General features: G+C 37.1%; 1 protein-coding gene across 5 annotated transcripts in view; it reads right to left on the reverse strand.

The window, feature by feature from the left end:
- Nucleotides 1-208: 208 nt before the first annotated feature.
- The window catches only part of RANBP3L (RAN binding protein 3 like), a 35,402-nt gene continuing 8,196 nt past the window's right edge, over nucleotides 209-27,414 (reverse strand). The window contains exons 2-15 of one of the 5 annotated variants that reach the window (XM_065047560.1): nucleotides 24,786-24,844; nucleotides 24,482-24,518; nucleotides 23,796-23,873; nucleotides 22,768-22,842; nucleotides 21,541-21,615; nucleotides 20,802-20,926; nucleotides 20,215-20,318; nucleotides 15,705-15,825; nucleotides 14,521-14,620; nucleotides 13,196-13,320; nucleotides 12,218-12,272; nucleotides 10,799-10,941; nucleotides 8,070-8,262; nucleotides 209-2,709 (exon numbers count right to left, since the gene is read on the reverse strand). In XM_065047560.1, the coding sequence (XP_064903632.1) occupies nucleotides 2,666-2,709; nucleotides 8,070-8,262; nucleotides 10,799-10,941; nucleotides 12,218-12,272; nucleotides 13,196-13,320; nucleotides 14,521-14,620; nucleotides 15,705-15,825; nucleotides 20,215-20,318; nucleotides 20,802-20,926; nucleotides 21,541-21,615; nucleotides 22,768-22,842; nucleotides 23,796-23,873; nucleotides 24,482-24,518; nucleotides 24,786-24,844 (1,334 nt within the window). In that variant the 3' untranslated portion in view covers nucleotides 209-2,665. Of the gene's footprint in view, nucleotides 2,710-8,069; nucleotides 8,263-10,798; nucleotides 10,942-12,151; nucleotides 12,273-13,195; nucleotides 13,321-14,520; nucleotides 14,621-15,704; nucleotides 15,826-20,214; nucleotides 20,319-20,801; nucleotides 20,927-21,540; nucleotides 21,616-22,767; nucleotides 22,843-23,795; nucleotides 23,874-24,481; nucleotides 24,519-24,785; nucleotides 24,845-27,414 lie in introns of all 5 variants that reach the window. The other 4 variants (XM_065047559.1, XM_021292284.2, XM_065047561.1 and 1 more) reach the window with 4 other exon arrangements.

The raw sequence follows: 27,414 nt of genomic DNA on the forward strand, positions 1-27,414 counted from the left end.
TCCTTAAGCACTTAAATTGTCTTTGAGCTTTCTACCTCCCATCCAGTTTTTCTGAAACTGAACAGACTGACAGGTAGATGGACTGAGTACACAACTGTTTAATTCTTGTTTTCTTAGGAAAACAGGCTTGAAATTCTGCAGCATGGAATGAACTGTCTGTAGGAAACATTAACTGGGACACAAAATAAGACAACTAGTTAGATGGAAATTACAGCTGTAAGAAAATTGTTTATTTTTTCAGGCATAGAAATTGTTGCTCTGGCTGTCATAAAATGACAAATTTTACATTTTTAAAACCAAGTTATTATATTACATGTTAGCATGCCTCCAGCCTTGAGAAACAATGCATTTTAGTGCAATGAGACTAAATAAAATAAAGTATTATTATCTCAAGAGTAAAAGTTCATACTATAAATAGGTCTGCACATACATGCATTTACATGTTCTCTATTACCACAGTATCCAAACTCTTCAAAGTAATTAAACATCTCTTTTCCTCCTCAGCTTTTAGAAAATGCTGTTTCATGTTTGTGTGTGCATGGTTATGTGTTTTTGTGTGTATACTTGTGTATACAGGTAACGATTTTGGGAAGAGGCAGATCAAAGGTTGGTTTATTTTATAATGATCATAAGCCTTGCTACTTATGCTGTGGGAGCAAATGACAAAGTTTAAGTCCTGTGTCTGCAAAAGTTCTGTTCTGCCTGCTCTGGAGCTCTCCTTCATTTGCCAAGGATTTTACAGTTATAGTAGAATTTAGAGGGATATCACAACACTTAAGTGCTTAAATTATGTTTCAGAGAAGGCTTTGATTATCAGGACAGACTTTGAAATCAAACTCTGCATTTAGTGCAAAGCCAGCTGAACTCCAGGGCAAAGTTATCACCATGACCTGTTGCTAAATAGGGCTGATGTGGTTTACAACTGCTGAAGTTTTTATAGCATGGAGCTTTGTTCCTGAGTATCAGTTGCAGCAATGAAATATGAAGGTTCGTGAGGCACATATTATTGTGGTCAGGAATGAGGCTGATAGAAAAGGACACAATGTATAGCTACTTATGGGAAGAACATTTTTGTAACCAGCATACTGAAGAGTTAAACAGAATTCCAGTGCTCCAATATTTGATACTGGTGCTCTGTTGTGAAGCACTCTCCTTTTCCTGAAGGCAAAAATCCAGTCCCACTTAAGCTTACTGTCATCCAGATGCTAAATCAACGTCAGACAAGTGCTAATTTTGGCAGGCTGTTTAGGACTCAGCATAATCCAGATGCCAGTTCAGCTTCATCTGGATGTTAAATCTTGGCAGGGCGCTGAGAATTCAGGAAGAAGCTGCTTTTCTTCCAACTTCATACATGTGTTCAGATGGGAAAACTAGATTGTATTTTGACTCTTCAGGTGTGATGCAGTTTCAAGACTGAGAATTTGTTAAAATTGCCTTAATTAAAGGGACTTAAGATATTTCAGAACATTTCTTCAGCTATGAGGATGACAAAGAAATAATACTTGGTAACCAACAACACACAGGCAGCAGAGACTTGCAGCAGAATTATTACAGACTGTTTTCTTTATCTTTTGACAGAATGAATAGAAAACACAGCATAAATGGTGTCTGCACTCATGAGAATGGTTAGGTAGAAGGCAGTAGTTTGTGGAATCACTTTTACAGAGTGTCTTGGGCACTGTTTGGATTATTGCACACATTAGGATGTGTAACGTTCATCTCTCTCAAGGAATTATGCTGTTTAGAGATAGCTACAGTTTAGGCAGAAGTAATCACAGATAATCTCCCACATTTAAGATAAATTTTTATGCAGATATCCAATTATAATGTGCATGCATTTATTTGTGTATGTCAAGTGGACCATTAACAGTGCAAGTGCTTGTTTTGTGGAACTGAAAAGGTGTTCATGAGTGCAAGCTGATACACTTTTAGATATTGAAGCTCATATGCCCTCTAGAACTGGCTTGCAGTTCTTCACGGTGAATTCTCCTGGTGCTGTGGCTGTAAAGGCAGATCATGGTTCTTTGCACTTTAACAAAATTCTATAACTTATATACAACTCCAGATATTTTCAAAACAAACAACAAAACCCCCCTTTTTTATGAAGGCTGGTTTCTATAAGCCTTGGTTATGCTAAACTGCCACTCCCAATTCTGCTTGTATGTATTTACAAACAGGATGCTGAGCATTACCACAGTTTTAAATAAATGTTTTCAATGAAGTCCGATTTAACTCTTTCCAAATCTATCTTTTAAATAACAGATGAAATATAAGAAATATTTTTTCACTTATGTTATTAGTTCATGGTTATGTGGTTTTATCCATCAATATGATGAATAAGCATTTATTCCATATAAAATTCCTAACTTTAATAATGCATCTAAATATATTTAGTTCTAAAATCTGAAGCCTTTGTAACACTTCTTGAATGTTGGAAGCCATTATGTCAGTCCCATCTCAGTGCAACGCAGACCAAGAGGAATCCTCAAAACTGCACCGTAAGCTCTTTCTCAATGCATTAAATTTAAGCTGTCCCTAAAATTAATCTTTAGTTAAAAGTCATAAAGCAAAATGCACCTGATTTCTTCCTGCCAGCAGCCTGAGTCAGCTTAGGTATTTTGGGAAGATGAATTCCCAGCCATGCTGTTGTAACCTCTGGTAGGTGTCATAAGCAGACTACAGATTGCCTGCGGTTCCATCTAGAATGATCTGAAAAGGAATTTTTAAAAAATCTTGTGAGTGTATTCATGTTTTGAAACAACTTGGCATTTCATAATACCAAAGCAATAGGTTAAAGTTTGGATATGATCAGTTTGTGGTTTAGGTAAAATCTAACTAGATAACACAGGATTACTGACAAATATTTGAGCATGTGAATAGTGAATGAAGACTGTGACCCCCGCATGTCAATAAAGACAAGCACATAAGCACTAAGGATTCAGATGTCTAGAGAGGGCAATGTATCTCACTGTGTACAGGGAACACTGTCCTAACACTTCACAACAGATGCTCAATAAACTGTGAGAAATCCAGTGTATCTTCAAATAACTCATTTATCATTACGAAGTAACCAGGGGTGGTTTTGGGTTATAATATCTACAACTTTGATCATTTGCAGAAAGTAGATTTAACTGACTAACGTCAAGACACCTTAATATCACTATCTCAGTATCTGCTTAAAAATTGCTGCTACCATCTGTCCCGTGCTATATTCTCACAAAAAGTTTTAAACCTCTTAGAGGTGAAATGAAAGGCCTCCCATTTGTCAGAATAGTAAATCTGTTTCCCCCCTCTCTATCCTATATGTCAGAATTCAAAGAAAATCAGAAGTTGTCTTTTCTTCTCTGCTTTAGACATTACTGATATCTGATAGAAACAATACAGAAACTTGGACTCGAACAAAGAAGTTAATTCTTAACTTTTAATCGGTTTTAATCACTATCAGGTATGTGTGTGTCTGTGTGTGTGTGTTAGATTTGTGAATTAGAATCCTTAACAATTGTTAAGAATTTAAATTAAATTGACAAGAAATGTCAAACACAGATGGCAGTTTTTCAGGGGTTCCTATGGTATTGCTCAACAGTAGTTCCTTTAAGAACTTCAAAAGTATTTTACTTGAAAACAGAACAAGCTCTTGTAACATTTTTAATCTTGACAAACACCAGCAGATGAGTCCTAATAAGGCCAACATGGGAGGTGTTATGTATAGGAGACTAGAAAATGTATATAAAATAAAATAAAGGTTGCACACTTGTGAAATGATACCGTCTGGCTCTCAGTTCCAGTAGTCTCCAAAATCTATGCAATTCTTTGTGGACCCATATGGGACACACTGTGTCTTTGCACACTATGGTTTTCTCTTAAGTTCTATGGCTATGTATGGAGACACTTCTTGGGACTTACCTAGTTCTAAACTCCAGCATCTTTGAATTCACCCTACCAGCTTCTAAAATAAAATTCCATGCCAGGAAACAGAGGGCACCTCAGTCAAAGAGAGGATCTCTCAATCAGGATGAAGTTAGGTTTGAGAAAGTCATTAGTGCGGTGCAGCATAAGATACTGTGCACAGAACATTTCTTTGCCTAGTGACACTGTCATCCTTGTCCCTCTCATGCACTTTTCCAGGTTCTGTGTACCCACTCAGGGATAAAAATAAAAAAAAAATCATGCAAAATGAGTAAAGGGAAAAGGATGGAAACCATAGGAACCACCCTGCCTATTGCTATTCCACTCCTGCAACTGACATTTCTTAATCCCCTGTGAAAGAAATGCCCTATGTCTCTCAAGGAATAACTGTTCTTTCTAAATAGTTAATGGGGTTACAACACTTTTAAGGAACTTTCACTATTTCTGATGACCATGATGGAAACAGCACTTATTTCTAAATGTAAACAAAACACATTATTTTGAAGCAAGGACAGAATCTCCTTATGGCTATGAAGAAAACATGGAAAAATCTCTTAGAAGTGTCAAATCCAAGGAATAACATTTTCAGAGACATCTTAGTCAATTATGGGTCTAAGCAGATCACCTGCTACCAATGGCAGGCTTAGGTGTTGAGGCGATAACAGACCCATGATCTGGCAGCATGACTCTTTGTTGTTCTCGCTGCCAATAGAAAGATATGAGTACCCTGCAAGAGTTGAACAGTGTCTACATCAGAGAACTGCCTATCCAGTAACTACATATGGAATTTATGCATATTAGCAGTGCCACTCAGTACTCCCACATGCTGAATTTGTAACTGCCTGTAGTCAAGGTGCTTAGAAAACAAGACCAGAAGACTTTGTCTGCACAGATACCTGATACAGGTCTGCCAACAGACAGGAAAGCCCCAAACATACAGTTGAAATCTGTTAGCAAAGGAAGAGACAGTAGTGGCAACAGTTTGACACTGTTCCTCCTTGCAGAATGCGCGCCAGACACAGACCTGGTGCAACTTCTTGCCTACCAGGAAGGAGAGCATACTTCCTTACCAGACTATTCTATATGCCTGACTAAGGGGAATTCTCTGCTCTGTTGAAGCAGATCTACCACACAGGAAAGGGTTTAAGGTTTACAATGCCAAGGAGAGCAAAAATGGGAGAGTCATGCAAGTGTCTGAGGCCAGTGGCACTTCCCTCAAGAGAGAGCACTCTTGGTCCAGTCATTCCCAAATTGTCATATTAGCATTTTTCTCTGTTTTATTTGTTAAATTATTTAGGGTGAAAATTTTTCACATGTGTAATAGAGAATTCCGCTGATCTTTTCTCAGCTAGATATTACAAAGACAACTGGAGGCAAACATAGTTACAATACGTAGCAGTGAAGTGATTAGCAATGAAAGAAACAGAAGAGGAGATTTGCTTGACTTTGGTCAGCTTTGAAGTTTGCTGTCTAGTCTAAATTCATTTCCTCAGCTCACTTTGTAGTCAGTGGGAAAAGATAAATACTTCCCAGAGAGTTATTGATCCTATCCACTCTCAAAATCTGTTTAAAGATGCATTGTTCTGTTTTTCTCCATTTGGATTTACAGAGCCATTTGTTGGTAAAAATATCCAAGCTGTAACTGGTGAAATATGATCTGATAAAATATCAGGTACAGCAACTTATTCTTTGTAGACTTTATGAAATTAATATAACTACTTGAAAGTAAAGCAATTTGATTAAGAATTTTAAAAATATTGGAATAAATGTCTGTACTGACTTTGTAAAATGGTACAAATATATCTACTACCTTATACACTGTCCTTAATCAGCATTAACATTATGTGGATGTGAAGAATTCTGTGTAAAAAATTCTTGCAAGAATGTCTTGCAAACATATAAAATCACTTTAATGTTCATAATGCTTCACTTACTGTGTATAACATATTTGCTTTATTCTTCAGTCTCTGGCACTAAAGATAATTCTAGTCTATTTTTTCATGTCCTTTACAGTGTCATGAAATATGTAGCATAATCTAGGGAACTGTGTTAGTTGAGTTTAACGAGAAAGAAATTGCCTACATTAAGAAAAGAAAGAACTGTCATTGGGTTTTTGAGATAAAACAGGTAGAATGGAATGAAACAAAATGTAAGCATACTTTCTAATTCTATTTATTATAATGAAACAATTGCTGAGAACTTATGCTTCTTAACATTTATGTAGTCTTAAGGAGAGGCAATCTCTGAAACTGAGTTACATAAAAAAAAAAGTTATTTACACACATCTGTTAATAAAAATGAAAGCATAAGAATGAAAGATTTAAACAAAGGTGCTTAAATATGCAGGATCTGATCTGTTGCAGCCAAATTGACATTTTTATGTTGATATTTATAACTGACCTCACCCTTTCCAAAACCATCAGGTATATTTTTCTTCCTGTTTTGGAAATGGGAGTTCCAGGGAGAGGCATGTATAAGATAAGAATGGCTGCAAGTGAGGTGGGACTTAGATATCAGTATCTGAAATCTATACAAAATTAAAATCTCATGGCTCTGAGAATAATAGAAGTGATTAAGATAAGAAGGAAATCCTAGAAGTCACTGAAAATCGCTTGAAAGGGATTACTAGAACTGCTGCCAGTAACTGGACATGAATGAAAGACACTAACTGAAAGGTCAAGAAAAAACATCACCTGACACTCATCTCACAATCTGTTCACTGGCTGCCATCCAAATATTTGTATTAGAAGTCTCTGCAAATCAAAATAAATCTTTAACTTGCTAATATGTGCTCCTACACTGGTTTGATATTTCCTCCCCTGCTCCCCCCCCCCCCCCCCCTTTTTTTTTACCCTAAAAGAACAAAGAGTTTTTATCATCAGTAATTCTGGAACGGAATCAAGCTCCATCCAGAGCATCCAAGTTACCAGAAACTCTTTTTAAAGTCAAAAGAGACTATTTAGGAATTACAGAGAGAATATTTCATTATCTGGGAGCAATCCAGGGATTTCTCACAGCTAAGAATTTTCCCATTTCCTAAACAGAAAAAAGGTATTTGTGAGAAAATGTTTTATAAGAGCATCATGTTTTGTTTAGACCACTGAATGCTACTGAAATGTAGTCAAATCACAACTAATAACAGGAATAAACACTGTAAGCTGCAATCTGTTTTCCTCAAGAGGAAAAAGACTTGGTTCCTTAGGAAAACAGTCACTCATAGCTGTTACTCATACATGATTTGATTCTTACTGAATAGTTTTTAAATGGAAGAGTTTATAATATAAGGACAGTATGTTACTGAGTTGCAGAGGGAAACTAACGCTATGAGCAACAACTCAAACAAGACTTCTGTAGTCCTGTTAGAAAATTGAACATAATTCACAGCTTCTGTATCCAATGTTATAGTTCAGCACAAACAAGTGACTTTACCCCATAAATGTGACTTGCCTTTAGCTAAGACAGAAAAGCTTTTAAGCCTGACAGCTGTTTCTGCCTTGCTTTCTGCAAATGTGAACTCAGCCTTGAGAGCTGTATTTACCACTTCTCGGGTAGGATTAAGTCAGCAGCTTGCCCCTTATTATCTTTTTTTAGTTGCATTCTTCCCTTTGAGGAGCCTACATTTTTCTTATGTTGAAGAAAGCTGGCAAAACTGCTGTGCAAATCTTGACCTGCAAATTTCCTAGTGAGGTAGTTGTTACAGCTGATCAAGAATCAGTGTTCTAAATCAAGTTAACCACTGCATAATAAATATCTTAGCAAACACATTATGGTTGAAGCCATTAGTAACTAAGCACTGATGTGAGTGGACTCAGCTTGCACTTGCCCAAGTAACAACTAGTATCTCAATACCCGTAGTTATTTCTACTGAAATATACTGAAGAAACCTTTAGGTAAAGCTTGATAATATTAAAATTTCTTAACCCTCAACCTTTTGTCAAAAGAGTATTTCACTGCTATAAAGATGTGTAAATACATGATCTGGCAAAACCTGGCATTTTAACAGTAGTAAGTTAAAATACTAAAAAGAATTACCCTCTTATACCTGAACAGGTGTAACAGATAAAAGTTGCACGCAACATGGGGGAAAAAAGTGTACAATTTTCATTGCTTACAAGAAAATACCCTGAAAGGATTACAGCATTCCCAGGAAAATTTCTGCTTACCAGATCCACTGCTGCTCACTTGAGTTACTTCCTCATCATCATCATCATCACTATCACAGTTTAATGGCTGAAAAGCTATTTCTGATTCTGTGTCTAGTTGATTAGCATCTGTCTCTTGCTCAGAAGAGCTTCGCAGTGCCACAAGGCGGTGATGTATTGCTGCATACAGGCATCCAGTGTCTTTTGAGCTTGCCTGCGGAACATAAAATGCATACAGTCCAAACTCACTGAGAAGAATCTCTATTTTCCACAGAAAATGTGGCTTAGAAGTTTTCAAAAGAGCTGTATTTCGTCCTTTTAAATAAAAGAATACATTTAAGATTTACATTTAATAATTCATTTCAGAAATAAATTTAAATATAAATACTGTAAGGTTTCTTTAAGTGGTCTGAGTTTTATATTGTAGCTGTAGATTATTTTCTCTGTAGTTGCAACAAACATAAGCTTAAAAATTATTATTTTCCCTGAAGAATGCCTCAGTATGTACTGAGTATTTGATACTCTAGAGTCTAGACAATTCCTGAATATTATTCCAGAAGTAATAAAGTACTGAAATGTTAATATATGTATTTCATTTTGGTTTACAGAATAAATAAGAATTTTTAGACCTAACTACAAAAAATATATGTGATTATAAAGTTTAAAGATACCATGGATTCCGCTGCTACTGTTGAACAGATAAGCATCATCGAGAAGGGTACTGAGTAGACAAGGCAGCATTTTGTCAGTGCATAACACTTTCTAACAGACATGTCCCGAGTACTATGTTCAATTCTGGTCAATAGTAGAATTAAATAAAGTAAAAACAAGTGCACCAAAATTCAGCAAAGGTGTGGTGCAGCACCTTACGAAGAATTCAGATAATAGTTTGGGTTGGAAGGGACCTTTATAGGTCCCTGCAATGACCAGGGACATCTTCAACTAGATCAGGTTGCTCAGAGCCCCGTCCAGCCTGGCCTGGGATGTCTCCAGGGATGGGGCATCAACCACCTATCTGGGCAACCTGTTCCTGTACATTACCACCCTCATTGTAAGAAATTTCTTCCTCATGTCTAGCCTGAATCTCCCCTCTTTTAGTTCAAAACCATAATCCCTTGTACTGTCGCAAAAAAAGTCTGTTAAAAAGTCTGTTAAAAAGTCTGTTCCCATCTTTCTTATAGGCTTCTTTTAAGTACTGAAAGGCCGCAATAAGGTCTCCCTGCAGCCTTCCCCAGGCTGAGCAACCCCAGCTCTCTCAGCCTGTCCTCACAGCAGAGCTGTTCCAGCCTCTGATCATTTCTGTGGCTCCTCTGGCCCCTCTCCAACAGGTCCATGTCTTTCCTGTGCTAAGGGCTCCAGAGCTGGACACAGGACTCCAGGTGGGGTCTCACCAGCGCAGAGCAGAAGGACAGAATCACCTCCCTTGACCTGCTGGCCAAGCTCTTTCTTTTGATGCAGCCCAAGATACTATTGGCCTTCTGGGCTGCAAGGGCACATTGCTGACTCATGTCCAGTCTTTAAGCCACTGGTACCCCCAAATGCTTCTCCACAGGGCTGCTCTCAATCCCTTCATTCCCCAGCCTGGATTGATACCAGGGTATTGATACCCTGATCCAGGTACAGGACATTGCACTTGGCCTTGTTGAACATCATGAGGTTTACATGGGCCCACTTCTAAAGCTTGTCCAAGTCCCTTTGGATGGCATCCTGTCCCTCAGGAGTGTCAACTGCACCACTCAGCTTGGTGTCATCCACAAACTTGCTGAGGGTTCACTTGATCCCACTGTGTCATTGATGAAGTTATTGAACAGTACTGGTCCCAGTCTGGACCCCTGAGGGACACCACTTGTTACTGGTGTCCATCCAGACATCATGCCATTGACCACTACTCTCGGGGTGTGACCAGCCAGCCAGTTCTTCATCCACTGAACAGTCCACTCATCAAATCCACACCTCTCCAAAGTCTTCGGTTTGAAGAGAAGGATGAGGAGGGTTTTCAAAAGTATAAAAGTGGTGGATAAACTGAATATGGTATAGCTGTTCATCAGACCACACAATAAATGCACTAGGGTACACTCCTAGAATTTGCTGCCTTAAGAGCGAGTAGGGACAGACAATATAACCTAAAAACAACAGGCAAAAAATATAGTAATAAAAGTTTTAAAAAAATAATTAGAAAAGTCGGGGACAATTATTTCATAAAGCAGGTATATAAGAAACAAGTAGGAACTCTCATGTGCCTTATACAATGCTTTTGGATGCTGGGGGCCAATGAAGTGAACAGACCATTCAAAGAAAACCAGGATTCCCAAGACTATTGTCTTACAAAAGGTGACATCGCAAAATCTGTATTTTCCTCAGTTGAGAAAGGGAGGTCCTACACTGGATGGATTATTGCAAGCATTGTGTTGAAAACCATGGCAGAAAGCTGCTGCTTGTACCAAAGTAGATTATGAATATGTAACTGCCCATGTAGAAATGCTTACAGTGTTGCTTCTCTAAGAAAGAGTAAGTGCTGCATATGACTGGAATGTGAAAGAAATATCTGTCCTAAGGCCATATCCCATCTTCACACGTATTTTTTTGAAATACCGAGGGACAGCACTTTTAGTTTATTTCATAATAAAAGCCATAAGCTAAGCACAGCCTGTCAGAACATAAAAGGCCATTTGCTAAAGCCAAAGTCCCAGCACGTCTTTAAAATCCTAGATGAAATGGTGATTTGGGTGGGGATTTCATCTCTTGCTTACCTGAATTAGAAATACTTGAACCGAGTGGTCCTCTTGGTCTGTTGCAGTGAAGCAAAGGCTCTTTCTGTTTGCTCGTTTTATAACCATTTGATCCCAGAGTCGAGTGTTGAGAATCAGTCTTAAATTGCCTTGATTTCGCATAACTAAAATAAGAAGGTTTATATGATAAGTCATTGGAACGATCTTTATTTATACTTCAGCAGTTTTCTCTAGCACATGTATACTACTATTTTAATTAGTTATACTTTTCAGTTTGGTTTAAAACTTGACATAGTGAGATTTTTTTAAATTATTGTTCTTTTAAATACCAAAATGTATTAGTTTCTTTCAATACATTTGCCACAGAAAGCAAATAATCTGCTGAAACTGTGCAATACAGTACAAAAAATGACAGCAGAGTAAAAGCATCATTCCAGAAGTGACTTGAAACAGTGCTTTTAGAAAAGCAGAATCAAAAAAGAGCGAACTGTCAGACTGGTGACTGAGCTAGAAATACATTGCAGTAGAAATACACAGAACATAAAAACATACACAAGTGTGGGTGTACAAACTGAGTGAAAAATGCCCAGTACCTCAATCCATAACACAGCTAACTTTATCAGGCAATGTTAAAAAGACTCCCAGAAACTTGGCTTCAATAAAGCTAGGTACTTGGTTTAAAATGTTCTGGAATAAACAAGCCAACTGTGTCCTGGGTGCATCCAGCACAGCATTGCCAGCCGGGCAGGGAGGTGATTGTCCCGCTCTGCTCTGCACTGGTGCGGCCTCACCTGGAGCACTGTGTGCAGGTCTGGGTGCCACAGGATAGAAAAAGATATTAAGCTGCTAGAGAGTGTCCAGAAGAGGGCTATGAAGTTGGTGAAGGGTTTGCAGGGGAAGCTGTATGAGGAGCAGCTAAAGTCACTTGGTTTGTTCAGCTTGGAAGAGACTGAGGGGAGATCTCACCACAGCTACAGCTTCTTCACAAGGGGAGGAAGACGGACAGGTGCCGATCTCTTCTCTTTAGTGACCAAGGACAGAACCAGAGAGAATGGCAGGAAGATGTGCCAGGGGAGGTTTAGGTTGGACATTAGGAAAAGGTTCTTCCCCCAGAGGGTGCTGGAGCACTGGAACAGGCTCCCCAGGGAGGTGTCACAGCTCCAAACCTGACAGTGTTCAAGAAAAGACTGGACAATGTTCTCAGACACAGGTGTGAACTGTGGGGTTGTCATGTGCAGGGACAGGAGTTGGACTCTGATCCTTGTGGGTCCCTTCCAACTCGGAGCATCCTGTGATTCTATGATTTTTCTGGTCAGCAATAGTACAAGTCTTTTAGTGTTTTGCAGATGTGTTACTTTGGTCTTTAATTCTTACTTAGCCTTGACTGCAACATTCCATGTTTATTGCTAGAAGTGTCATTAAGCCTCAGGGATCCTCTACCTCTTTCAATCCAGGTTAAGGAAAGCTTATTAAATACAAAGAGCTTGCAGTTGATCTGAAAGAGAAATACAGGACGGAAATTGCCAGCCAATGTTAATTGTATCAGTTCTAATGCTTTATGTTTTTAAACCTTTTGATACTGCTTTCAATACACCTGTATGCATGAGATAGTTATAGAGCTATGTCACCATTATTACTTAAAATCAAAATGGCTCCCAGATCTGTTCTAAACTTTCTGCTCCTCATGGAAAACATTCATCATGCATCCCAGTTTACTTTTTCAATTATTTCATCTTCATTAACTCTTCATCTGTGATATCCACTAACACAGGAGCATTTGTTGCAAGTGTTCTACAATCTTACTCCCTCACACATTAGAAAAAGGATGAAGCCCAGAATATTCGTACCACTACTAGGAGAGTGGTACTTCAAAGAGAATAAAACTGTCATGTTTTGACAAGGCAGAAGATTTAATCAATGATAAAATAATGTAACTTCAATGCTAAGATTTTTTAAATCAATTACATCATTGCTATTTTCTGAGACTATAACAGTTTGAAGAATAGCAAGATTCTGGCCTGCTGGGCCAGAAAGATAATTAATATTTAAGATGAATTATACAAATAATTACTTTGAAAACACATTGCTTTTTTCCCAAAAAAATGTTGTCATTAAAAAAATTCCTAAATCACTTCCAATTTTGAAGTTTTATTTACTGGTGGTATACTGTGTACATGCTTATAAAATATAGCTGTAGAATGGAGTTCTGAAGCAGTCACTTACTGAAAGGGACTATAAAATTAATAAATGTCATATGAAAAATAAAATATCAGCCTACAGAAAAATGGGTTAGCAGAAGCATATCTTAAAAAAGAGAAAACTTTAAATGTCAACAGGTTATTTTCAGATTGTTGCAATCTGTAATAGATCTTTTCAACAACAAAACTGCTCACTGTCAAGGCTTTATGAAATACACACCTGTAATACATTGTGTTCTGCTTCTTCTCCAGTTATAACTTCAACTTTATCTAACAGAATTTTCTCCATTGGCTTGGAAATAAAAGCAGCTGCTGATTCAGTAAGTGTTGCATTCCTCAACAAAGCTGTACAAAAACAAAAACAACACAAAACCAAAACATAAAAACCAAACCAAGCCCACACACAAAACCACCACCACAACAACAAAAAGACTACAGACAGGAAATCCCTTCTGTGCAGCATGTATTTTCGGGACAACAAAACTAGCACAGAGGATGGCCTGTGACTTCAGTAATTCCTGCGTTGTCTGATATTATTTAGTGTTATTAGTAAGTTTTTGACAAAAGCAGCAAATAAAACACAAAAAGAAAAAGGCTGGAATACTGCAAAATGTCTCACCTGTTTAGGCACATTTTGAATTGAACAGGATTCTCTGCAGTTGCAGGGGTTTGCCCCAAGGTACAACTTGCAGAAACAAGCCCTGAATAATTAGAAGTTGATTTTCTAGATGAGACCGGTCTGTCACATTGCTGAGCAGATTAATAAATAACGAAAACCACATGTCTCAACATTCAGAATAGTAATATATATACAATGAATATTTGAAAGTCACATGAAAGGACAGGATTTGAAAGGAACAAAATTGCTAAAAAATTGTGTATATTTGCACAATCCATATAGATTTTCCACAGGCTTTTATTTGTGGTTTTTTTACTCATAAGAATGTTCATATAACCTAAGAGGATACAATACATGCACTGCTAAAAGGAGGTGCAAAATTTGGCAAGAGGGCTCAAGATATGGGCCAGTTTGGGATTCCCTCACAGCCTAGGTTTACGTGGCTTTCCTAATAGAAAAGCTGACACTCAAGTCACAAACAATCCCTGAAATCTGCCTGTATAGAAGTTGCAATCCTGCAATTAGGATGAAATTGTGGCAAAGTAATTTACATGCGCAATAACAAAATACAATCAGCAGACATCTTACAATTGTTCAAAAATATTGTCCAAAAGGCATTCACAAAGTTCACTGCATTTTTTTTCAAATAATAAATAATAATAATCTGTAATAAATACTAATAATTTGTAAAACTCTGTCCTTTCCTGAGTAACTTAGATAATTCATTCTCAAGTTAGTCCAGTTCAGATTTCATATATCAAACTGTAGCTACCTCTGGAACACAGACTTTGGTACACACTGCAAGTGTGTTATTGACTGGATAACTTAAGAATAGATGAAAACTATTGACCACCACTCATTTGACATCCTCCAAGACACAGTGAAACACAATAATAAAGCTGTATTTGTTTGCCAACTATGCTTACTTGTTTGTGGACTGACATAAAAAGATTCTATGTGCATGGATGTTACTTCTCCTTTGTATAAATCAACTTCATTACATGGCTTGGGATGCTTTTCAGGACTCTAGAGAAAAACAGGGGAAATAAAAATTCCTATTTAAATAAAATGGTAATGTTACTTCCTATCCAACAGAACACTCAATCATTTAATGCATGCTAGGCTGAATATTAGCAATTGTAATATCATCAGTGTAAAAACTGACCCTGATGATACAATTTCAGTCTCTAGCGGAAGTAATTTTATTGTCCTAAAACGGGTACATCATTGTTCCACAAGAAGAATGGCCTCTTTGTATGGATCCTGGACTAGGACTTAAATCCACTGAAGGACTTAGATGTTTAACTACCATCTAATTTCCAGTTCAAGCACTTAAGCCCCAGAAAAATAGTTTAAAACTCCCAGAGACCACAAACTTAACCTCAGAGGAACTAAAAATTCCCACGACCTTCAGTTTTTTGCAGATAAAGTTTCTTAGGCATGTCTATTAATAAATAAATGCTTCTGGCTCCTGACAATGCTCAGTGGTTCAATGCTACCTTATAACTAAATCCTGGTCAGAAGTCATAACCCTGACCTACCTTTGCCAAACTTTTACACTGTAAGATATGCATACTATTTTCTTTCTACTTGTACTAGAAACTGCGTTTCAATTCCATTTTAAATGGTGTAGTCTTTAGCTTGGGAACCACATTTTTGTCTGATTTTCCCTCAGGACTTGATCCACTACGCTGTCTCACAGCTTGCACAATGTATTTTACAATGGAGAGCATCTAGGATGGGTGTTCAGTTTTCACCGCATACTGATTTCTCCAGTCTCTTAACAGTTATGATGGAAACCATTAGAGCGGTGGGAACCACATTCTTTTATCTCATTTTGTGACTGTCGTACTTTACATGGAATATATAAACAAACCTTTTTCAGGTCAAAAAATTAGCAAAAGTAAAGAAGTGAATAGTGGTATAAGTTAGTAATTAGAGTACTTATCTAGAATAGGGAAGATAGGGATGCCTACCCCTCCTATAGTAAATATTTAGTTATTTTCTCATCAACAGTCCTTGGAATCATATTTACTCACATCTTTAAAAGAACAGGAGGAGCTAAAAAGAATCAGTCTCTGAAAAAAATTTTATTCATAAGGACATTAACCTTGGTAAAACGTCTGCCAGCATTCACAAATCTTACCAAAACTCTCTCAACCATGTTTTCTCCAAACACAAAATCAGAATTGCTGCTGTTTTGTACACTTCTGTCCACCAACAACTGACTTCTGTGGGAACAAAATAACATAAGAATGTGGTTTAGAACTATTTAGAACTTTGTAAAGAATATAAATAAGTTCATGCATTTACCCTACCACATCTTATGTTAAAGAAAAACAAAAATGACCACTTAAGCAATCAGACAAATTGTTCAAGAGAATTTGAAAGTATTCTCTGCATAACATTTCACAAAAGGAACAGAGATTAGAGTATCATATTATGTTTCATGAATACTATCAAGGACATTCCTTAAAAGCAAAGAACAAGAAGCAAAACAACATGCCTCCTGCTTCTAAGGGAAGTGTCTTACTCCAGAAACTTTAATGAATTACCTTTGTTTGCCTGTTTCTTTATGCTCCACCAAAAGACTACCAACAATTAACAATTATCCCTTCATGTTCATGTAGCACTGGTACTCCCCAGTGCCTTACGAGGCCTCCTTGCTCATCCACCTAGCATCTTGGAAAGGCAGAAAGGCTCACACTTTCAATTTACATACATACTGCAAAAATGTAAAGGTATGATAGCAGCTGGTTTATGATGAGCTATAACTAAAACAGGCAAGAAAGATCTTCTTTCTGGTTTTCAATTACCTGTTCCATAGCTACCTTTAAAATAAGAAGTGAAGAAAACTCAATACTTGGAAGCCTTTTGTATTGGCCAACTATAGTTCAGGGATACAAATTTGGGAGAAAATTTTGTACAGCAGATAAATAATTTTATGTTTAGGATCTTGAGTTCCTTGAGTGTGACTGGTTTTGGCAAAAGCTGCATTAAAAAAACAAAAGTGTTTCTTCTCTTCTGTCCCTTTTTTCTTCATAGTGTCTCAGGTTTTCCAGATAAAACACTTTTTTTGCATTTCCACCCTGAGTTTAACTACTGTCTGTTAGGCTCTTACTTCTCAGGAAGATTTAAGAAAACGTGGTGGATGCAATTTACAACTTGTAGAAAATATAAGACTTGTGGATTGCATTCAAGAATATTCTGATATGTGTTGTGACTTTACCTGCTAAATACATAGCTACTTTTTTTTTTTTTTTTTAAATAAAAGTTGCTAGAAAAGTCCTTGTAAACCTCTCAGTGTGGAAGTTGTTCTTGCTGCTGGGTTTTAAGGTTATTTTGACAAACGGCTTATAGGTTTTCCATATGTTCTGTAGAGCTTAATCACTGCATCTCTTGCTGGCAACAGCAAAACTATCCAAATTCTTGTCTCTTTCAGTTCCGGAAGGATGACTTGGCAGGAAAATTATCTGATGCTGTATCACAAACTGCATACTTCAGCACATTATCTGCTCTTCCAGATCAGTTATCGCCTTTGGGAGAACTTAATGGCACTTACATCATGCAGAGGATATTCCTGTTAATAAGCTGTTGATGATTGCCTCTAGAAACTTAGTTTCTGTGTTCACAACTAGAGTGGTGCTTGAAATCTCACATAGGATAAAGGAATTCCAAGTATAAGCTGTCTCCATTTTACACTTAAGAAAAAATATCCTTAACATTCTTATGCTTGATGTGTTGCTAAGACTAAGAATAAATAAGAAAGAGAAATCAGAAAACCTGTCTCTTTTCAGCCTTGTAGTCTTCCATATGTGTTTTGGGCCATGAACAGGGAATCTGAAGCATGTTTAAATGAGTTTCTTATCATTAAGAAAAGTCCTCACTAAAATTCACCGAACTGTGATCAGTTTCCATTCTGAAATTTCATCTGCTACTTCTAGACTGCACCAGTAGCAAATCGGTAAGGATAGCACTCCTGAGGAGTTAAAAACCAAAACCTAGAGCCTTGTTTCAAAGAAATAATGTGGGAAACAGGTTCTGATTATTTTCAGAAATGTAAGGAAAAACTAATCAGTGCAGGAACTTTCTTCTTCCAGACAGTTAACTGAAAGTGCCAGCCTTAAAGTCTTATTAAAAACTCAATACTCTTATGTCACTGCAGGGCAAGAACAACGTGTGCCAGGGATGACATTGCCATGGAGATGTGAAATGGAGGCACTGAATTCAGGAAATCACTTCTAACAAGGAAGAATGGGAGAAGCAGAAATGTCGTTAAGATACTGGAAAGGAACTACGGAAAGGGAGTAGATTCAGTACTGTCCTCCTCTGTGTCCAGAAGGGTCTGATTAGCTGCCAGTTCCAGTGCTGGCCTTGAACCTTTGCAGTTTTCCAAGCAAACACTTTTGCAAAGCTGAATGAATGACCAGATGCCTGTGTTTTCCCAGCATTATATTTCTGTCACTTGGAATACAATCTTATTTCCAAGCTTTTAATCAGACTCAAGAAACTGCAAGTTTCTCCTTTTCAGTTCATTATTACAGACAGTTCAGGAAATGGAACTGTTGGTGTTTTCCTGGAACATGGACAGCTGCAGCAACTGAAGGGGGCTAAAAACCATTGTCATTCATCTCTATATAGAACCATATCACACAGAAAATAAGAGGTGGAAGAGGAGGGAAAGTAAAAGGGATGTTCGCAGGCAGGAGCAATTGCTGCTGTTTAGGCTTTCTGCATTTTATTTTGTAAATAAATGTCAATAGTTACACCTTGATTGATGATTAAAAACAAATGTAGAAAATTATTTTCTTAGTAATGATCAGTTCTGGCTGCAGTGTTTGATATTGTTTAGCAAGCGTATGGAATTTAATAGTTGTTTGTTTGAATACTTGTCAAGTTATGTATGAGCAAATAGCTATGCCAAAAAGACTTTACTGAAGTACTTTAGAACATCAGACACTTAATATGGACAAGTAGAATAGCACTTATGCCCCCCTACTATCTCAGAAGAGAAGTAAGCACCTAGTAGTCTTTAAATTAATTTTCAACTTGTCAAATAAACCAACATTTACTACAATTGTAATATACAGAATTAATAAGGCACAAATACCCCAAGCAGATTGGCAATTCCTCTTTAAAAAAAGGATAAGAAATACCATAAACACTTTTAAATCTTGTAATTTGTCAGCACTGAAACATTGCATTGCATTTCATTATCCATCTACTTCACAACAGAAAGCCAGTAACCTATCTTTTCCTAGATATTGTGCAGGTGACAGAAGGTAAATAGACTATGAATATCAATACCAACTGATTTTTAAGTCATTGGTATCTTCCCTTTAGCTTTTCCATCATGTGCATTACCATCATTCAAAATCTGCTAAAATTCCAGCATGCTGTGTGGCTCCATGTTGTCCTTACAGGTCATCATCATAGCATTAATTGTGATAGAAAAGGACAGACTGTCTCTTCCAAAATCACAGTGAATGCCTGTCCTCTAGTGATACTCTTGTTGATAAGGATTAAGAATCTATGTTGTCTGTACATCTAAAAATCCCAAATCTCCTCAGAACCTGGCACGGTGCATCCCAAATGTTGTGTGCAGGAACCTTTATCTGTGGCCCATACAGCTGTGAAGAAGACTGGAATAGACTCCTTCACAGTTAAGATGTTCTCTGGCCTCTTTGAGTGGGAGAGGTAAAGGAGTCAACATCATAAATGTGCTATCTGTGACTTCAACGATTTTGCCATTCTTTCACCTTAACTTATACCAAGTGTATTCCTGTTGCTCACAACTTCCAGGTAAAAAAACCGTCCTCAACCATCAGCAAGCAGTATTAATACCCACAAGATAACCTGCCAGCTAGCCACAGACCTAACATTCTAATTAGCCAGCCTGCAGAGAGAGGCAATAGCTTCCTTTTGGACCAGCATGAGCTCTTCCAGTCATATACAGAGGCAAGAGCATGGAACAATGTCCTAGTCCAAGGAAGTCAGATTCCTCATGCAGAAATTCTGAGGTCCATGTTGGTCAGCCCATGTCTGCACGAAGATACCACCCTATCGCAGTTATCACAGCTAGATGTTTATGCCAAAAATTCTGGCGTGTACGTGGAAGTAGAGCATCAGTTGCAGCATTCACCTTGTTTTCCAAATCAGTCCTGTACAGTTTTCTTCATGTCTTCTGTGTCCAAAATGCTGGTAATTCCAGCATATTTTGGTAATTCCTGAGTTTCTCTGTATTCGTTTATGAGACACAGCAGCTACGCAATCAGAAAAGAGTTCTCCAAAGCAACTCAAGAATAACTGTAAACTTTGAAAACCAGGATGTATTTTGAACTGCCAAAGCTGCAGGAGATGGCAAATAGTTTCTGGCTTGAGCATTGCTAATGAGAAACAAACTGTCCCACAAAGATTAATTCCCAGAAGCCATCTACTTCTTATGGTGTATAGAGCTCATGTTAGCACCCACAAATCCTGCCACCACCCAAAAACACCAGTGAACACTGTGTGGGCATAGATAGGATTGGCTTAGTACCATGTTAGACATGTATGACAAAAGGGCATGCCATAGGCCCAGTGACAAAATGTTCTAGAAATATAATAAACAAAAAACTTACTGTGTTATTTTAGAGCTAGAAAGATCCATGCTAGTAGATGACTTCACTGTTCTTTCAGTACTTTCTGAATTCTCAGCTGAGGAATAATAGCTGTCTTCAGATAGCTAGGGATAATAAAACCAGACAAATTAGTTAGGCCAAACATATTTTCTGCAATAAACATCTGCTACAAGTCCAGAGTCACTGGGGGGTGTATATATATATATATATATATATACACATATATATACACATATATATATATATATGCGTGTGTGTGGTACTTGGCGGAGCTTGCTCTAGCTGTGTACTAAGCCAGTGTCCTTAACCAAAATGCTAAAATGTTACTTTGTAAATATACAAAATCTAAAAGACCCCCCCAAAGCTGATTTGTCCACAGAAGACATGTCTTTCCAAACACAGTCAGCTTGAGTTCGACAGTTCACACCATGTGTGTGATCCATTGATTCCACTGAAACTGGTACAGAAACTGTCTTGAAAATCATGCAGTGGAATAATTAACTGCTTTAAAACAATATTGTTTTGTTTTGTTTTAATTTGAGCTCTAAACATACATTAGCCAGTAAAATTATGATTTTTTTTTTTACCTGAACATGTGTTTCTTTCTTAGTCACTAGAGATAGTACAGGATTTTCAGGACAGGTCAGGCCTTGTGGGGGCTGTAAAATGGCAGGTCTAATGACATTCCGCAACTGACTTTGTGACAAGGCTCCTTGCAAAATACAAAGACAAAATATTTAAACAGAGTGTTTTTCTTCACATTTATTTCATACCTATGTGTCTAGCCTCTTTAACTGAAAGCTTCTTAGCATATTGAAATAACGCTTGTTGTTGTTTACTTGCTACATATTCTGAAAAAATCCTTTCCAAAATACACAGCTCTGCAGTGACACCAGCCCCTGTTATGCTATCAGAATTAAAAGGTTATGCATTATGTGCATACATATTTATATTTATAAAATATATTTGTATTTATATTTATTGCTTTGTGTTAGACCTGTCTTCTGATATTTCAAATTTAATCTTGCTCTTGCAGACACCAAGAAGGTTCTTCATTGCCTTGTTCAGGAGCAGTTATTCAGTCATAAATGTGGAATTTCACTATTCAAGGTTATATACAGTCCACTGAGGAATTAAGTAGTTAGAACAGAGGCTCAGAACAGAACTCACAGGATATTTACAGTGTCATAAAAAGAACTCATGAACCTCACAAATATATTTACCCTATCACTCAGCATAGAGAGGAGTTGTCATTTTTGTGTCTTCTGTGTCTGTTAAGAACATCTTTGTGGAACTACAGTAAACAAATATTGCAATGACAGTTACCTCCATTTGTACTTTTGATCAAGTCAGGGTTTCTTTGAAGAAGAGCTGAGGTCATGAATATGTTATTCTTCTTTACTACAGAACAAGTAATTCAAACTTTAATAATGAGTAAAAGCAAAGTTTCATTATGTATAAACTTTACATTCATGTTTCTGTAACCCCTTTCTAATTTGGTAGTACCTTAGCAATATTCCAACCTATCCATCTAAACAAGATCTTCAAGGTAACTATCACTGTCTCCATTTTACAGGTGGGTGGACTTAGACACAGAAATAACCATGGGTTTTCTGGCTATGTCAAACAGATGTCTTTCGGATATTAATGGATCTTTTAAACTCATAAAATCTTTCATCAGCTTTGAAAACCAGGTGCTGCTTGTTTGCAAAAGCTATTGAAATGGCAATGTTATCTGATCCAGTCTTAGGCACTTTTAAGATGAGTAAATTAGGACCAAGAACGTGGGAATAAATAAATGTACCCTGCTCTGTTCTGGTGAAGAGGCTTTCATAAGTAACTGTAATGATGGCAGTGCACTAACTGATGCTTTCACTGTTTTAATAAAGATGCCAAACATGAGCCATAAAGTGATAGTGACCATGTACCACATCCCATAAAATGACACAACTGATACTCTACACACCATCACTACTTGTCATTGCAGATGGAGTGTGATTTGTTGCTGTAACAATGTGAGTCTTCATAAGACTGTTTAGAAGTCCTCTGTGCCAATATCTGTCAAGGACCTGTCTCTGGTAAGAGACATCAACCAGGATTCAACACCACTCTTTTGTCCCCATTGCTAGTAAGTGGGAAAATACTCTGAGAGACACTGCTTAGGCTCCCAGACTAGAAAATGATATTCCTATAGGAACCATCAGCATTAAATTGCAAGTAAACTAATTCATGTAGTAACTCGAATTCCATTCTGTTTTCTATAGTATAATTTGTACCACACTGTGTAAACACTTATTTGCAAATCATTCAAAGCTTCCTCCCCAGCACTGCAGGACTCCCTAACACCAAATGCAAAAGTTTCACTCTATTGAACTGACAGTCTTCCTCCTAAGATATTGCTTTCTTCTGTCCAGATGCCAGCCTAGTCCAATGCACTCCAGCCCTGTCCTGCAGAAAGAGCATTTCTGTACACCTCTTTATTTTAGCTAATACCTACTTTTCCACATAAATATTTATTTGGTTTGTTGTTTGGTTGGTTGGTTTTTAAATTACCTGGCTGGAAGGGAGGGAAGGTAGGAAGGATGGAAAAGGAAGATGATCTCCCTCTTTTCTGAATAAGAGTTGTATCTGAAAGGACAAGAGACTGAAATTACCATTTGCTTGGACAAAAAAAAAAAGAAAAAAAATATTAATTTTCAGGTTAGCCAATTTGATGTCATGCCTTCATTGGCAGTAGAATAAATTATTATCTCTTAGCTACTGGCTTTCTGAAGTAGACTGTTAGGTTATGCCCATGCTGGTAAATTGAAGAGGTCTCCTGAGGCCAAGGGGCACAGCCTGGCTCAGGCACACTGCTTGTGGCTAGTCCACTTTGTAACAGTTCTGTCTTGGAGACCATCAGTTGAAGAGACTCAAAATAGAACCAGGGAGTGAGCTGTCAGTTAAGCAGTGTGGATGATCAAGATGTCAGTCACTCAAGCTTCCATCTGCATGCTACTTTATTTTTTGGTATAGGAATACCCTACATTTTCTACCATATCTATGATTTTTTGTGCATGATCTCAGTATGATTTTCGGAGTAAACCAAACTTAGCTTATCTTAAACCCTCTTAGCTACATTCATGTGTGTCACATAACGAGATAAAATGAAATATAGTGTATGTATATTAATGCCTAAATTCAGAAGTAATTCTCTGGCCCCATGTATATGTTAAATAAACACTGTAAGAAACAGATCAGCCCTTCTGCACAGTAGCCTCAGGGACTTGTGTGCATTTCCCATGGAAGCAATACACAGTCCCTAATGGGTCTTACAGGTCAGCTGTTGGTGGGCTGGAAGGAGATGCCCTTCTGGAAACTGCTGGAATTGACCAGGAAACACTGATCTTTTCCACAAACCAGGGAATCTAATTTCTTTCCAGCCCTCCTCCTCCCTTGACTGTGTGAGCAATTCAAGGAAATGATATGAAATATACAGATTTTTTACTACTTTATGCAATATTATGTAAGTATGGAAAATTAATATATTTTTACATAAAAAAATAGAGTACTTAAAACATGACTCGAGCTAAACAGCATACCTGTGTTAGACCGAGAGTCAGACTTCTGGAAAGTAAAAGATGATGATCTTGCACGCTTTCTCGAACAACTAAGGAAATCTAGAGAAAAGTAAATATAATGTTCTGCAGGGACAGACTGGCAGGAGCTCTCAACACAATGTTATGATATAGAACTAAACCATAAACACAATAAATTCTAGGAATGACTTACAGAACAGCTTTAAGGCAGTACCTAAGGGTAAGAAGGCTTTGGAATCTCAGTCAACACCTGGCACAAAGCCTAAAGAATCTTCTTTATTTCTGCTAATGTCAGGGAACCTAAATCAACCATGTAGAATCAGTTAATAGCCCATAGGCTTGGAAGACATTAAGAATGAGAAGTTGCATTATAATGTAGCCTAAACAAATAGAAAAGGGCAGACAGGAACTCATACAGGTGAAGAAAATACTTGGCCACTTTTCAGGACTTATGGAGTTTGGCTTTCTGGTAAATATGTAAGAAAGATGGAAGAATTCTCAAGGTAACATAGGGACATGTATATTAGGATGTAGTAGGTGGCTCTGCAAGCCACATAGTCTTAATCTACCAACAGGGGTTTGTCCCTGCTTATACAAAGTAAGGGTCTAAATACTATTTTCACAGGCAACAGTCAGACCTGTGAATAACCCAGTGTATTTTTATACTGTTTCAACGAAGTGTTTATTACCATTTTCAGCTTCGCAAACTGGGTGTTCTGCTGGCCGCTGGAAAAAAAAAAAAAGTGTGGAAAGTTCAGAGAGAATAGCACAGCCGTTTTCTAGGCCAGGACACGAAGTATATCAATCCAGCATATATGCATCAAAAGCAGTCTTGTTTCTAGTTTCTACTCTTCCTTGTTCTATTTTGGGACCATTTATTACAAGTTTTAACTTGGGTGAAAATATTTTATTAATTTTATGATCATTGTCTACCGAATTCTCACTTCTAAGCATTTTTTATCAATTATGGAAAAAAAAAAAATGGCTTTTTACCTTCAAAGGACAGACCTTCTTTTCAAAAACAAATTTTGGCTGGGAAATCACTGATCTTTCTGGAAAAGAGAAAATATCATTTTTAATAACAATTTTGTAATAGCACTTCTTAACCACAGTTCTCAAAGTGCTGTGCAATAACAAGCAGGACTTTATCCTTTTATTATTATACAAAGGAAGAAAATATAGAGCTGCAGTCATGTACAGCACAGTGCATAAAATTAAAAAAAAATGCTAAAGTTGTCAAATCCTAGAGTGAGTTTTGCATAATTAGATGCTGCATGGTTTGGCATCATTTTTTTACACTTCTTTTAGTTAAAAAAGAAAAAATAGGTGCTTTTAGCCTTTACAAATATCTGCCATACTTTTAAGAACAAGGGTGAACTGCAGCTTTGGTTCTCAGAAAAGTGCAAGGATGTGAAATGCAAAGTGATTCCAAAAGGAAAGCAAGAAAATGTGTTGCACTTGGCCTCTCACACTGCCCATTACTTAGGCTTCAGGTAAGTGAATGCCTAGTGTCAGTTTCAATGTATGATATATAAGCATATGAAGTTCTGTATAGCAAATTCTACTCTGAAGCATACCTCTGCATTTTTTAGGTATGACTGAAAACAAATTTGGATCTGTGTTCTCTTGTTTTGTGTGTAGTGGTTTTTGTTTGTTTGGGTTTTTGTTTTGTTTTGTTCTGTTTTTTAATGAAACATATTTCAGTTGCCTCGCATCAATTTTTTTCTTAATTTAGGTTTCACTACTATGTCTTACCTGACTTCTTCGGGCTACTTACTTTGCTAAGAATGAGACCTTCACTGCCTGTGCAGCAATAATGACATAATTTTGGTTGTCAGTGTAAAAAAATAAGCTGTTTTCACCAGTACCATCAATTAATGACACCTTTATTTTGCCAATAGATGTCAAAATTAAAGAGCAAGAAGCAGACACATAAATTTTTTTAGACTATCGCATACAGGATTCACCTCATGCTAACTTGAGATGTTTGTAATGTGCAGTCAATAGACACAATCAGCTTCTGAACATGAATATATTTTAGTTCTGTACATTAGGAGATTAATAGAGACTTAAATGCATGCATTTCTCTCCACGGGTGATAAAGACAGACCACAGTAACTGCCAAGCTCCATGACTGGTTTTTGGCCAGAGAAATCCCACACTTGATATCTTGTAAATTGACATTTGACGGAATTTTTGTCATGTACACACCATTTTTATAATGCTGGCTTCCTCTGTTACCTGTTCAACAAAATTGTCCACATGAGAATATATTTTTATCTTGGCTTGCACACCTGTCATTGACCAAACCACTCTAGCATTGGTATCAATTACTTAATGTTTTAATAAAGCAAACATCAACCTATCATGAAGGAGTTAAAATGACTAAATTAAAATAAAAACTGCCTGTATGTAAACAGGGGCAAGAAGCATTAAACTATTACTGAAACCCAGTGATATACAGACACAGCAGTAATAACTAATACAGTTTTGCTGTTGTTGAAGTTTATTTTATATTTACTTGGGCATTATGTGTGTCCAAAGGACTGAATTTAGCAAATTTGGTATGCTTTGCAATAAAGGTCTGGTTTGTCCTTGATAGAAAAAGCAGAAAAATAATCACATTGTTCAGCTCCAAAAAAGGTAACTCTCTGTTACTGAAAGCTGAAGAAAATTTCCATAGTCTAGTTGCAGCTGTGGGTCCATGGCATGGCATGAAATGGAGCAATTCCACTTCTATTCACTAGAGGGGAGTGGCACACATAGACAATAGTAGTTCACTGAAATATGATTTATTCAATATAATAAGCTTTTTTCTTGTCTCCTTTAAAAATATACTTCTTATTGAATTAAGGAAAAAAAAATTAAAGCATGGTTACAGATGCCTTCATATTCTCTACAGTACCTCTCAAGCCTCAGTAGTTAGCAATATTTTTAAAGGTACATTGACTACTTCAAAGCATCGAATTAGCTAAGAGTGAATTGCTGTGAAAAAGGAACTGACATTCTGTCACAGAGTTAACTTTTGCTGGAGCTAAAAGGCTGTAGGGAGTTTGAAGGAATTACGAAAATTCACTACAATTTAAACAACAAAATTCCAGCAATACTTTAAAACCCAGAAGTTCCTGAAGAAAATTTTGTAACTGGCTGATTACTAACAGAAATATGTGAAGCTAGGCTACAATGGTACCTCTTAAAGATAAATAGCCATATTTTGATATTGCAGTAAATAAGAAAGATATATCCCATGAACTGCTTTTGAGCCAAAGGGAAATCTTACTTGTCATCTGTAGATTTACTCAGCTGCTGATGATGCTGCCTTGGTTATTTATAATTTTTACAGTTCCGTATTGCTTCTACCCAAATCAATAAAACCTTTTGTAATTCCTGAAAAGTATTCAGTGTAGCTCATCAGTAAGATGTTCACTCCTCAAAAAGAGCATTCATAACAGTTTAAAAAATATGATATGTTAACGTGTATCCTCTGCATCCATTTCCAATTACATTTAAAACTTCTCAGATATTCAAGCATGAATCCCCACAGAAAAAGTAATGCAGAATTACTTGTGGATGTAACACGAGGCCATCAAGGAGTTACCATAATTGTGTCAATGTGATAATT

The sequence above is a fragment of the Columba livia genome, chromosome Z (assembly GCF_036013475.1).
Source record: "Columba livia isolate bColLiv1 breed racing homer chromosome Z, bColLiv1.pat.W.v2, whole genome shotgun sequence".
In the NCBI taxonomy this organism is placed as follows: Eukaryota; Metazoa; Chordata; class Aves; order Columbiformes; family Columbidae; genus Columba; species Columba livia.